The sequence below is a fragment of the Oryza brachyantha genome, chromosome 10 (genome assembly GCF_000231095.2).
Source record: "Oryza brachyantha chromosome 10, ObraRS2, whole genome shotgun sequence".
Taxonomy (NCBI): Eukaryota; Viridiplantae; Streptophyta; class Magnoliopsida; order Poales; family Poaceae; genus Oryza; species Oryza brachyantha.
Window position 1 is genome coordinate 8,465,113 of NC_023172.2, and position 14,693 is coordinate 8,479,805.

General features: G+C 37.8%; 1 protein-coding gene across 1 annotated transcript; it reads left to right on the forward strand.

Moving 5' to 3' along the window:
- Nucleotides 1-7,436: 7,436 nt before the first annotated feature.
- On the forward strand, nt 7,437-10,922 carry LOC102701941 (pollen-specific protein C13). The gene is made up of 2 exons (XM_006661662.3): nt 7,437-7,700; nt 10,348-10,922. Exons 1-2 carry the CDS (start codon nt 7,508-7,510, stop codon nt 10,680-10,682), a joined length of 528 nt encoding a protein of 175 aa, XP_006661725.2. The 5' UTR covers nt 7,437-7,507; the 3' UTR covers nt 10,683-10,922.
- The last annotated feature ends 3,771 nt before the right edge of the window (nt 10,923-14,693 follow it).

Sequence of the window (14,693 nt, forward strand, 5' to 3'; positions counted from 1 at the left end):
AGCCCAGCGGCCCAAGAGGGACCTTGACTGCACCCTGATCGGCGGTGCCCAGCCCAATGGTTGGTGGGCCCCTATCACCTTGCGCCATATAAGAGGAGGTGGAGGCCGGCGTGGCACACATCACGAGATTCACCACCACCGCCACTCCACCCCAAAAACTCTACCCGATCGAGAAAGGTGCAGCCAGTGACGGGATACGCCACCACCGTGCCTCGACCTCGCCGGAGCTGCCACGACCATCGCCGTTGCCGTCAGCCCCAACACCGGACCGAACAGCGAAGACGATGGACGCCTCTTCGGCGTCTGGATCGACCGGTCAGTAACCCAAACCCTAATCCCTCTTTTACCCGTTTAATGCCACTGTTTCATTCAACAGAGAAACGAACTAGAGCTAGAACCCTAGATGATCCAAATATAATAACAACACCCTGCTCATTCTTCTCTACACTAGGGGATTCATTCGTTAGAGAGGCACATGAATACATACAAAAGGACGTAGATGCCATACATAGATAACTGAATTCCTCTTCTTTCTCTATTTTTGTCGATTCTGGTTGAGATGAAGGCAAGAAGCTCGTTCTTTGGAATTTGGGTGTACATAGGTATACATGCTGGCATACAGATACTGTAGTATATAGGATTCAAAGGATTTCTGAACTTGTAATCCTTTCCCAGATGCAGTTGCAACATGGAAATAGTGAAGTTCTAGTCCCACTACGTCTCCTTGTTCCAGTTTGTTCAGTATAGCTTGTGTTTCACCAAACCTAACTTGTGGTGGTGCTACAAGTGTCTTGTAGTTTTAGTTAGAATCCATCTGTAATGTTAGTATGACTTCTGAAGTTTCATTTTGCAGGTACGGGGGGCTATGATATGCAAATTGCAATGCTTCCTTCTTGAGACAATAATTGCTGCTGCAGGGGATCTTTGCAAATTCACGACTGCAATTGCACTTACGAAATCCAGTCAGGTCTGTCTTGTCTCAGAGTGTCAGTTTTCCTTTTGAGGCGTTGCTCTATAATCTCATCTTTCCTGTGGGTTTCTTCAGGTGAAAACCATGTCTTACCTAGGACGAGCGGCGGGGGCGCAATCGTCATTCCCTTGTTAGAGGTGTTGGTTCGAAGAACTCGTATCTTAGGAGTGTCAAAGGGCTGGTTTGGGTTTCAGTAACAAGAGCTCTATGCTATTGTAAGCGTGTGGTGCATGGTTTTTTTCTTTCCTGATTCTGGTTCTTCTGTGGGCAATCTTGTACCTTTTCTCCTTCTCTATCAATATATACGAGGCAAAGCTTCTGCCCTCCTTTCAAAAAAAAGATTGTCAGTTTTCCCATTGTAGCTTGTGGAATTGTAATTTGGTGAACTAAGGTATGAGCTAATGGTTCCTCTGATGTTGTATAGCACCAACAATGAATCGCTGGACATTGTTATCGACGATGTGTACAGTGAAAGTATTTGTAGTCACAGCAGGCTTGAGATTGCACACTTTCCTGACTAGATTAACTTTTGGTAACTTGAAGGAGACTTTTGCTGCTGGTTTTTCAGCCAAAAGTAATATGATCTATGTTTGAGAAACAAGAGCTATGGCATCTTGTCATGTATGGTTATTTAATGGAAGGAGGGAACGGCCTGGAGGAACGGGGCGGCGCCGCCGGTGCTGGCCGCGCGGAAGAGAAAGAATATCGTGGGCGCCGTGCGCGTGCCGGCATGCGTCCTTAAACGGAGAACATGCTCTGTTCTCCTCGACAAGGGCTGGGGCGCTGGGCAGTGGGCTGGGTATGAGCTCAATTTTTTTTAGACAAAACTGCCCCTATGTAATGATGTTTAGAGTGCTAATCATCTTTTAATCTCAACCATTGACACGCTTTAATTTCCGTGCATATTTTTGTGCGTGAAGCATAGAAGCACATCTCAAAATTCAAATGTCAGCTTATATACGTAAGCGAAAAGATCAGCGGATCATGCTAGAAACAACCCAACCACTATTACGTCTTTCTATTGATCATCGTTCATCGTGGGAAAAAATACCACCTATATTTGAACCAGACAACTTAAATTTGTACATATGGACCATATACCTACCAGAATGTACCGTTTATAAATTGCCCTCGTCCTCGTGCCCAGCTTGCAGTACTGAACTTTCTTTTATTGGTGAAATTGGTATTGGAACTGCTCCTTCCATCCCAAAATACATTTAGAATTAAACTGCTAAATCTAGACAGAACTATATTATTGTAACTTATGTTTTACAGGTATTTTTTAAGGTACTATTAAATAATTGTGATCTATCTATTACTTTAGATTTAATGGACCTAATTTTATTATACCACAAACACTTTGTAGTGTATGGAGTAAAAATTTTATAAGAGTAAAAAATCAGAACTAAAATATAATACATAACATTACATTAGATTTATGTATCATATACTGCGTTAAAATCAATGAATTGATAAATCTATCCTACCGAAAATTTCAAATAAAATATCATATACACTCGTGAAAATATATACTCTCTCCGTCACTAAATGTTTGACGCGTTGACTTTTTTATATACACTATACCACTCGTTTTATTCAATTTTTTTTAAAAAAAATATGTAAAGCTATATGTCTGCTATACATAAAAGTATATTTAACAATAAATAAAATGATATATAAATAATTAATAATTATTTAATTTTTTAATAAAACGAATAGTCAAATATATATATATATATATATATATATATATATATATATATATATATATATAGTGACGGAGGCCGTAGTTAGCTCTACTGCTCTACCCATTTTAATAAAACAGACAAGCGGGGGGAAGAAAGGCTGTCCACTTGATGAGGCTTACGGGCAGGCAGGGAAAAAGGGCAAAAGTGGCACCGCGGAGGGGATGCGTGCAGGTGAGCAAACCGGGCGGGCATGTGATGCTTCGCCACCGACGCCAGCTGCGCCTCTGCGGCCACGACCGCCCGTGATCGGACAAGGAATGGATGGGGTTGAAGATGAACGCACCGGCAAACGAACCTCCAGCTCCACTCCTATCGTACCCAACATTGATTGCAATTCAAGTTGAAATTCAGTGCTGTTCGATCGTCCAGCATCGAAACTTTTGCGTGTGGGGGCATAAGGCACTCGATCTTTTCTTTCCCTCCCTATTCAACTTCCTCACCTCGACTAATTATATATAGTCGTTATGAGAAAAGCACAAACGATACTCTAGAGATTTAGTCTATCCTTAATTACTATTATGTCATTATTTGAATGACATATTACACGTATATCATTTACATGTGTTGGTGATATCGCAACCATGGTCTACTTTTCAATGGGAAATAATCCCAAAACAAGGGTCATCCCCTGGAACCAAATCAAAAGGCTGGGACAACCCAACGTCTAACCTTATCGATCCAAAGGAGGGGGCGTCGGGACAATCAACGCTTGACGTCCGCAACCATATGTTTACGGTTCCCAAGGGGTTGGAGTACTATTTCACTAACCCGTGGCTAGTCATTGTAGCATGCTTCAGCCCCTGATAAGGCATTTAACGAGAGTATGCGTTCAGTGACCAAGGACGGTCAGGAACGTGCACATCCCTAACACCCTCACTCTACCGATCTTCTCGTTATTATTACCCGTCAACTTTACGAGTGCTACATGTCTCTGTTCGAGGATGTGACGAGGGGAAGATGAAAGGCTTGGAGAATCGTGTTGAATACCAAAGGATGGATGATAAAAGATAATGGCAGAAGTATGTGGGTGTCTCGGGACTACGTGCGAAGGCATTTAATGACTCTACAGTTGGTCACAAATGGCTTTTATGCCTCTGCTATTGCTGTCTCATTCATATCCGCCGTTCTTATTCTTTTGTAATTACCTTGACTACGTTGTTGTAACTCCTAGGAATATAAAAGGAGGAGCAAACATGGGGAAGAGGGCAAATATACACATACATACACAATCATCCACACCACAAGTGCAGTGTATTACGCTTCCATGCGGCCCGAACCTATATAATCGTGTGTCTCCCTTTCCCTGCAAAAGGCAACTCTCATTTTCCACAGATCTCTGCTGAACCTCTTCCGCAACCATTTCCATTGGGCCAAACCTTAAAAGGCATATGTCATGAATCATGATTCCTTTCTCGTGGAGAAATTCTTCAACAACATGTTTTAACTATAAATGATATTAGCCCAAATCATTTAGTAAAGTTCCTTATGGCGGAATCTATCCACAAAGATTTGTCTCAATATGGATGCTAACAATCTCAAGTAAGAAAAGTATTTGTCAGGATTAGAGGAATCTTTAACGAACTATTAATCCTACTTTATTTTCCTATAGTGCACCAACTGATTTTACTCATTCTACACCATTCATTTACGCAAATCATCTTCATAAAATTGGATGGCTAGGACAGACACTATCTCTTCTTACGCAAATGTTTTATTTATTAGAGATTTTCTAAATTAGAAATTATCTTACCAATTACAGAGTTTTCATAAGTTAAAAAATATATTTCCAATTATAACACAAGGCAAACACTTTAGATACTTTAAATAAAGATAAATATGTAGACTATTCAATGAGAAAATTTCTATTAATATGAACGATATACATTTAGAATCAAAGTTTAATCATAACATTGGCGTGGCATGCACGATACTAGAAACCACCACGAGACACCGTTCAAACACTAGCATCGATAGCAAGACAATAACGTTCATGTGCAATAGTGTGCCACCGTTGCATTAATCATAAGATCGATCAAGACTTAGGCCATTTTGGTTAGATGCCCAAATAGCCAAATATCTAACAATAACATCATAGATAAATCCCTAGTAAATAGAAATGAGTATTTGGGGTTCTAGAAAAAAATTCTTGTCACCATCTTTTTATGTAAAATAAGTAAATTTATTGATATGTTAATAATAGATCACTGCAGATATTTTTTTAATTATTGAAAGATATATGCACCTCTTGATAATAATAATGAAGAAAACAAACCAATGAAAACATGATTAGTAATTTTACTTTATTAAAATTTGTCATATATTTTAAAACTGAAAAGAACTTGTGCAATAAATATTTTCTAGCTATTACATGATCACTACATATATATCTTTTTATCTAATATAAGAAGACACAACGGAATTTGTTTTTAAAGTCATAAAAAATTAGATTTTGAATTACGTATTATTGAGAGTTATATAATTGTTTTGTTCGTTCAATATATACAAACTTCTACAAATTTTCATGTAGTATAAGAAGACGTAATGTTGTATTGGATAAAACTATTTGTATAAAGTAACTTTCATTAAATTTAGTTCAATAGAGTTGAAAATTTATGTTAATAGTAGATCATATAAATCAATTATATAATTAAAATTATACATGTAATGTGTGAACTTGATACCGTAGTAATTCTAAAATTAGTAAATCAATTTTATGGTTGCAATGTTTTAGAAATTGGTATATAAACTTGGCCATGTAAGTTCTAAAATTACGGTACAAACTTGAAAACTTGTAATTCCTATGTCTGCCAACCATAGAAAGCTACAATAGTGCCAACCATAGAAAGCTATAATAGTCACGAACTGGTGATTCCCTGATATTTTATTAGAGTTTATTTAAATAATGATAAGATTAACAAATGCTCGCTAGACAAATAACTTCGAATTTATATGATTGTATTTAAAACAGTTTATGATACCTTATTTACATTATTAAATTAAGCTCTAGTATTAGCACGTATATAGTACTAGTTTTATTGTTAGCTGACGTAGCTGTTAATATAGAAATAACTACAATTACTTTATAACGACATAATATTTTAAATAGAGTTAATTTTAGTTTGGATCACTATTATTTATCCTAGTTTCAAAATGGACTAGGCCTAAACTCATGTTTCACTTAATACCACTTAATATAGCAATTTGTTGCTCTTTGGACTAGGATTTGCTACTCTGGGCATCAACACCAGTTTTGGCCCATGCCTAGTGAGCATCAGCAGCTAACTAGAAGAGAGCTAATGTGGGAAACTTCGAGCTGCTTGATTCTATTCCCGCCAGAACCTGATCGAGGTGTCAAATCATTGAGATTGGAATTAGGAATGAATTGAGGTTGCAAATTGGATCACCTGTTGGCAGCAAATGAATCGTCCCATTGTGCGAGCGGAAGCGCTCTGCATTCTCCTATCGTGTAGATTGCCGGTGGGAGCGGAGCACGCTGGTGCAGCTTCTTTTCACCTTGCAGGCGCTAGAGCCGTCACTGACGAGGGTGGAGACCAAGTCATCAATCAACTCCGCCTCCACGATGTGACAGCTGTGTGTTCCTCTACTCTCCTCGTGGCGAAAAATCCGACGCTAGGACTTCTCTTCCCGAGGACCTGAATCCACCAGACATTGCTCACGTGGCATAGGGCAAAAACAACGTGATGGACCAAATGAGAAAACCCAATCCAAAGTGCAAAAATGACTGTATTAAGTGGTTTTATGTGAAAACATGTGTTTGGGACTATTTCATTATGAAACTAGGATAAATATAGATGGCTCAAACTGAAATTAACTCTTTTAAATATGTTGACCAAGGTACATGTGTATTTGTATGAATATATGAGGTACACGTGTGTGTATGAATCTCTCTATATATATCATTGTTGTGTGTGTATGTGTGTGTATATATATATATATATATATATATATATATGGTGAGGGTATAGAGCAAAAGCAAAGCAAAACAAGAAATGAAAGAACATATTTAAAAGAAAATGCTGCCAAATAAATTGCGATGAAAACACACCTAAAACCAAGTCTAGATTTAAAATTTGGCACATGCTTATATCAAGGTGTGAACGGACAAGACTAATCCTGGACCTTGTTTAAGGGCCTTCAAAATCATGAGAATTTTTTTCTGTCTTCTTATTCATTTATCAGATTATACGTCTACGTATTCTAAGGAACTGCTGTTTGAGGAGCTTTAGACTACTAAGAGCATCTCAATGGTACATCGGTATCATTCTCTATTTTAAAAATAGATAATAAATAATAAAAATTAGGCTTTAGCAGAACATCATCTCATCTTTTGTTTTAGGACGTCATCTATATTAGAAGAACTTAATATTTAGATGACTTCTCGTCATCTAAAGAGATATGAAGAATGTCATATATGAATGATCTGTTAGAGTAAAAAAATATAAAAGATAAAACTGTTTTAAATAATCATTAAATTAAAAATATAATGGCCAAATTTAGATTAACCGGTGATGCTGTATGGAAATAAGCTGGTGCTGCTAGAGACTCCCGATACACGGCCACTGGATTCTCTCGCAGACTCCCACTCACCGCGCGGTGCTCACACCCCCCGTCACATGCTCCCCATAAATCCAAGCGCCCCATCACGCGACCCCACACGACCATTATTCCTCTCCTCTCCTCCCCTCCCCTCCCCTCGCTTCTCTTCTCACTCTCCGCTCTCGCTTCACTCTCCCTCGCTCGCTCGCGAGCGACCTCGGCGGCGGCGGCAATGGCGTCCTCCCTCCGCGCCTCCCTCCTCATCCTGGCGGCGCTCTGCGCGCTCGCGGCGTTCCCCTCCCAGGCCTCCGCGTCCCGCGACCTCGCCCCGCGCCGCCGCCGCGCGGGCTTCGTCGTGCGCGGCCGCGTCTGGTGCGACACCTGCCTCGCCGGCTTCGAGACCCCCGCCTCCACCTACATCGCCGGTAACGGCGCCCGCCGCCCTCTCCCTCCCTTCCTCCCCCTCCCGGTCCCCGTCGGTGCTCCCCCTCCGCTGGATCTCCCCGCATAGCTCACAATCTACCGTTCTCGCACTCCGCGTGTTCTTGTCTTTCGCCCCGCGGGATGCCGGCATTGGGTTGCTTCTGCCAATGGTTAGCTTTATTTAGATCGGCCTGCGGAATGTAGGCTTGTTCTAGTAGATCTACCAGCTAACTGATGCGCTTGTTTAGTATAAATGCTGGGACTTGAAAGCTTCAGATGCTGGATTCATCATGTGAGTTGCTGGGAACCCTATGGTTTGGTGTGAGGATCTAGATCTTAGATTATCACAGCTCTGATAGCCGTAGTTCACGCTACCGGAGCAGCTAAACTGTAGCCTGCACTCTTGGGTAGTGGGATCTGGGCAAGATACCTACTGATTTAGGCCCTGTTTACTTTTCAAAAACTTTTTCCAAAAACATCATATTGAATTTTTGGACACCTAAATGAAGCATTAAATATACATAAACATTAAAACTAATTACACAGTTACGGGAGAAATCGTGATACGAATCTTTTCAGCCTAAGTAGGACTTGATTAGCCATAAGTGCTACAGTAACCACCATGTGCTAATGATGGATTAATTAGACTAAAAAGATTCGTCTCGTGGTTTCCAGGCGGAATTTGAAATTTGTTTTGTTATTAGACTACGTTTAATACTTTGAATATGTGTCCAAAAATACGATGTGATGTTTTTGCAAAAAGTTTTTGTAAACTGAATAAGGCCTTAGTTCCATGGTGGTGCTGAAGAAGTGGAAGAGTTGTACAGCAACAAATCTTAAGCCTGCTGCCCATAACCCCATTCCTGGATAATCCGGATTCTCTAACTTTCTTCGTAAAAGTCATAAAAGCAAACAGTAAAATAAGTCTTAATCTATAGTATTATGCAGTAAAATACTGTAGCAATAGTAGAAAGCAGTAATAAATAAGAAACTTTGATATGCATATTTACTATTCATCACTACTGTATCGATCAATCTTGAACGTTCGTTATGAATCGGACTGTTGAAAATACCCTGAAAGTTACCATATTGTTCATCCGTGACTTTTCTGGAGCAAGTCAGAGAATCTCATTTACATATCCTATGTCTAATGTGTTTAATCTTATGAGAACTGTCTAATCATCTTCAGGAACCAAATGTGATTCCCTGACTTGTTTCACAAAAGTCACGGATGAATAGTATGGTGACTTTTGGGGTATTTTCAGCTGCTCGATTTGCAACGAACGTTCGAGATTGATCGCTATAGTAGTGATGAATAGTAAATATACATAGAAATTTTTTGTTTATTACTGTTTTTTACTGTTACTACAGTGTTTTGCTACATGATACTATAGATTAAGACTCATTTTACAGTTCGCTTCTACGACTTTTGTGAAGAAGGTCAAGAATCCAAATTGTAGGATATGAGCTGATGGATCTGTGACCAAAACAAGCTAGACCTGTCACTCACTGGACAAACATGTCTTTTTTGCAGAACTGGACAACCATATGTTACTGTTAGCAATCCTGAAATATTTTTTAGTAGTCCACCAGTGTAGTATATTTCACCAGTAATATAATACTCCCTTCAGTCAACTTTATTTGACATTGGCAGACCAGTTTTGGTTCTCCCAATATCAAATAATTTTTACTAGAGGGACTTCTGCAGTTTCTATCTTCTGTTGTTTTGATTCTAGAGTATCAGTTTGTTCTTAGTTTGTCTTCCTTCATAATGAATGAAGCATTTACAAGCATGATTCTGAAGTCCAGAACCATTCAGGTTATTCATATGAATTAGTTCTTGGTATCTTCTAGCCTGATCTAGGTAGTTAGATGAGAAGAGTTTTCGGTTCTTAACTATCCTGACTTTCAGAGTGCTGGGCTGGACCAAAATTCCTTGTTATTAGTAGTTTAGATCAATGTTAATAATCCCTGTCAAATTGTTACATATGTTCCATCCTCAAGCGTGATTAATTGTTGTATCAAGGGGTAGAAAACTGTCCGTATTTTTGGCCATTTTCTGAACATTAACAATCTAGAGGACTAAGATTGCATATTCAGGATTAAAGTAGAACTGCCCGTAAGATACACCAGGTGCTGCAAGGTCTAGTGCATTTTCGGGTGAGAAGACATCGTTAACTGAACCTATGACATCAGTTACAATTATGATTTTAAGAAACATCTGGTCAATTTGTAGTTGCTGGGTGTGCTTCAATAGCCTATAGAATAAGGAAACATATTAATTTCAGCGGCGTTTTTCTTGTTATACACTGATTAACTCTTTAATGCCATACTCTTAAATGAACTCTTAATGTTAGAAATAGAAATACATGTTTTGACAAACTCTCTAATGCCCAAAATCAACTCCGAATTTAACTTTGAAAATTCAAATTTTGGCTTATAAGCATAAGCAGAAGTAAAAAGATGAGGCTGTTGAACTTGTTTAAACACTTAAGGGGATAGAATGTCCTGTCCGGTTCATACTTCAGGGAGTTAAGTGGACTAACCCCTACACTTCAGCTGGTTATGCAAACTTTTCCCCTATAATAACTTAGCTTTTACTGGTCAAATATTTGTAGCATGACACACTTTCTATTTTTCTTTCCACAGGAGCAAAGGTAAAGGTTGAGTGCAGATCAAAATCCACTGGCGCCAAGACATGCAGCTTTGAGGGTGAGACCGACCACACTGGCACCTACAACATCGCTGTCGACGATGAGCATGAGCATGAGCTCTGCGAGTCTGTCCTCGTGAGTAGCCCAGACGCCGCCAGGTGCGGCAAGGCTGTTGCTGGACGGGAGAGAGCACCCGTCTTCCTCACCAACAACAATGGTGTGACATCCAATGTTCGGCTGGCGAATGCTCTGGGCTTCCAGAAGGATGCTCCTCTTGCTGCGTGCGCGCAAATCATGAAGATGTACGAGGAAGTGGATGACCGTGTTTAAAGAGCACTATCACCCAGAAAGTTATTTGTCAAAGTCGTGTATGCAATGCTAAGACTTCTGTACAAGTATTACTACGAGTAAAAGTATCGTATGTTGCACACTTGATCAAGTTGATATAGCTTAGTACTTGAGAGTACGTTATATGTAATGTACGTTCATGTGCAGCTGAACTGCAAACTCATCAGTTACTAAATCGACATGTGCTTCCTATATATCAGGCAATTCTTCTGTCATCTAGTATGTGTTCACCTCAGTGTATGGATTCAGAAATGGTTTTGGTCTAAGCTGCCTGATGTTGCTTCAGACAGCCGCGTACCAAAGCTTTGTCAATTGGTTGAGTTTTGTTGCTTCGTAATTTGGATGATTACCCAACGAAATAACAAACTTCCTTTGATATATGTTCCTTGTTGAGATTGCCAAGCTGCCTACGCTTAACGGAAGTGCTTGTTTAACCTGTAAACAACAAGGGTCAATTAGGTTAGATAAGATAGCTTCAGGTACTCCCTCTGATTCTATATGATTCTCTAATTATTAACGTCTTAAATAAGGTTAAAGTTAAATTATTAGAACTTTGACTTTCGATAACTCTTAAAATATTTAATTTAAATACACTAGAAAATATTAGTCTAAAGTACTTCGATGAAATTAAACGTGTACTTATTTTTTATATACTATAATTATTAACACATTGGAAATTATTAGAACTTTGGTTCTCAATAAATTTTAAAATATTTAGTTTAAATAGACTAGAACAGATTAGTATCAGATAGTACTATCATAAAATAAAGCATTTACTTATTTTACTATTATAGTAATAGAAAAATATGGTAAAAGATATGTTTTAAAGTCCATTGTTACTGTGTAAAACATCAAGAAAGTAAATGATCCATTGTATTGAGGCTACAAGATAACAAGAAGCAGTTGGTCGGTTGAATAACAGTTTCTTCTCTATCTCGATGAACAATAGAATTGGTGCACTTTCCACGTTAGTTAGCTCGTCATGTACAGGCTGCAAGCACTACTAATCTGTATCTGATTGCAAGCACCTTTTTTTTTTCAAGTTTTAAAGGTAAACAAAACTTATTTAGCTCATCAAACTCAATTAGCATTAAGAAACGAAGGAGACATAATTTTACTTTTTTTTTTCAAATTAGGAGAGGATAGAAAGAATGAGGCAGATAACAAGAAAGCTGAAGAACACTGCACCTTAGTTGCTCACCACTAACTTCCTACCCCTAAACAACTTATTAACATTGACAACACCTAAGAGTCGCCTGGGTATGCGTACATATATGTCTTCTACGTAAGTTAGTAAAAACAACACAGTAAGGATCAGGAACGATTTGCACAATTAGTTTGTTTCTTTCAGTTTATTGGTTGTATTATTAAAATAGATTATATGTTATACGGTTAAAAAATTATGTTTTCTCAAAAAAAAAAAGCTTTCATCTACATAGATTTTTAGACCACTTGTATTAATATGCTTGTTAAGTTTATTTTTCAACACATATTTAACCTTATCCCTATAATTAAATCGATAATCCCAAAAATAGTCTTCTTTGTAATTTGTTTCGAATCGGCGTAGCTCAATTTCTAATAGATAAATTAGTTACCCTAAAGTTCAGTATAGATAAATTAATTAGTTGGGTTTGCATAAAAGATAGTTATACTATAGCGTATCTTGGAGTTGATGTCTTGTGCTTGTTGGCATATATGGAAGCAGAGAAATGTGAAGATTTTCTAAAATGTACCCTGTGAAGATTTCTAAAATGTACCCTAATGAAGATAAATGGTTTAGAATTCTTATAAATTAGATTCACATATGTGTAGAATGAATGATCCTCTTAAAGATTTTTCCTCTTCCTAGTTACAAACTATATATAGTCTGTCCCTGCGTTTTCTTTGTGTATTTGTTGTACATATTTGTTTACTGAAAGGTTAACCACTAGGTTTTTGGTAGTATTTGTTCTGACAGAAATTGCAGTGCATTAACAAATATTACGAAGGTTAAAGTATTAACCTTTTAAAAGTTTGGCTTTATCTAAATAGAACAGATTAACTACAAATCATTAGGCTCGCTTCTATTTTTTATAGGCTACAGTCTATTTTGGCCCCTCAACTCCGCTCGAAGTTTAATTCTCAATCTGGCATTAATTACAAAACTACTTTCACCTCCCAAAATATAAATGATTTTGAATATGCATTTATGTTACTAAAATCCATCGTGGGATGAAAACAGTAACTTTTAAAACTGGAAAACAAAACTCCAAGACATTTTACTGCTGAATTTACTATGCAATTTTGTCATGTATTAGACTTCTTAATACCCTTGCAACATACTTGTATAGTTGTATTTTTCAAGGGAAAAAAAGGCTATATGAACTATAAATTGTTTTCGCAAAACTCTTACAAACGCTGATGAGTAAATTTATATTTTCTCTAACTCTCATCTTACAAAACTGATATAGCTAGCTTGCTGTGAGTACATATACGCCCATCGTTTTGCTTCTTCCTTAGCTTATAATCTAAAATTTAAATGTTTAAACTAACATTTAAAGCTATTTTTAATTTTTTTATCGTAGTTTATTTTGCTGTTTTTATTTTGAACAGCTATATCCACATCTATAAAAATTTTACTACAAAACTACAAGAAATTTTACGCCTAAATTTACTGTGCATTTTCCCCAATGTTAGACTTCTCACCCTTGCAACATATTTGTATTTCGAGAGGGAAAAAAGTCTATACGTGCAAGTTAAATTTTTCTCACGAAACTCTTACAAACACCGATGTAGCATTCTGCGAGTAAATTTAAACTTTTCAACTCTAATATAATTAAATTAAACGGTTTAAAAGTTTTGAAAGTATGCATAGCATTGCTTGGCCAGAACAGTTACCGTACGTGTCCGCTGGAAATCTAATGCTTGGATTGGCTGACGCCTGTCTCCCATTTCTGTCCCTCTCCCCTATTTATTTAACGCTTATCCGCCCATCTCTTTAATCACACTTTTACGCTTAATTAAAGAATTAATTAATCTCACCGCTGAAAAAAGCGCAGCCCATCGTGGCATCACCAAATCTGTCACGACATGACGCGAGCTTAATTAACCACTTCGTACGCTGCATGATTAGCTCTCCTAATCCATTATTAGCCTCATAGGCCAGTCTCAATACATAATTTTATGGTATAGTATTAAAATTATAAACTAGTTAGCCAAACCAGATGAGTTTTATGGGATGAAACTGCTCACTTATCTTATGAAACTCTCTTACTTAATAACCCTACCAAAGTTAATAATTTTACTGATGTGACACCCTATTTAATGGGCATGAAACATATATGGAGACCGACTTTAATCTCTCTTTTTAAAAAAAAATTTTGGCCTCCTGAACTAGCTGTGTCCACTAGTTTATCTGCAATAGTTAATAATTAATCTCAGCTCGCTAGCTCCGCCCTCCGTTGAAGGGTGGCCACAGGATTCGTTTAAAAAGTTTATCTCCGGTTGTTTTATCTAGTTTTTATTTCTGCTTAATTTTGACCTGAATCGATCGAGATTAACAAGGTTATCGCCACACGTATAATGCTTGGTTAGATTGATGCATGGGTCTGTTTTTTTAAAAAAAATTAATGTGACCAGTGCGGCGCATTGTCGGATTATTTTTTTTCCTTTTTTTTTGGCTTGTGTCATTTTCTTGTGGATTAGTTTATTATTACAAGAATATGAATGGATTTGGTTATGGTTTTTGTTAGGCATAGCCAAATTTGTTAAAGGGACTGCCTACTTATCATTTAACGTTATAAACCATATGAATTGTGAACTTCCAATTGCTTTGAGATTTTGATGCGACAAATCCTAACTCTAATAAACCCTAATTTCTCCATGTTTGCCACTACTGCATTACCACCCCTACCCCTCATGACCTCATCAACTCTCCTCCTTCTCAAGTTGACTACGGTGAGGTGCCTCGCCTTGCCATTGTCTTCCCCGTTTCATCGTCGTCGTGGGAGAAAC

Coding starts and splice junctions, on each gene's coding strand:
- LOC102701941 (XM_006661662.3), top strand. CDS start 7,508: ATGGCGTCCTCCCTCCGCGCCTCCCTCCTCATCCTGGCGGCGCTCTGC. Junction 7,701..10,347: donor CGCCTCCACCTACATCGCCG/GTAACGGCGCCC, acceptor TTCTTTCCACAG/GAGCAAAGGTAAAGGTTGAG.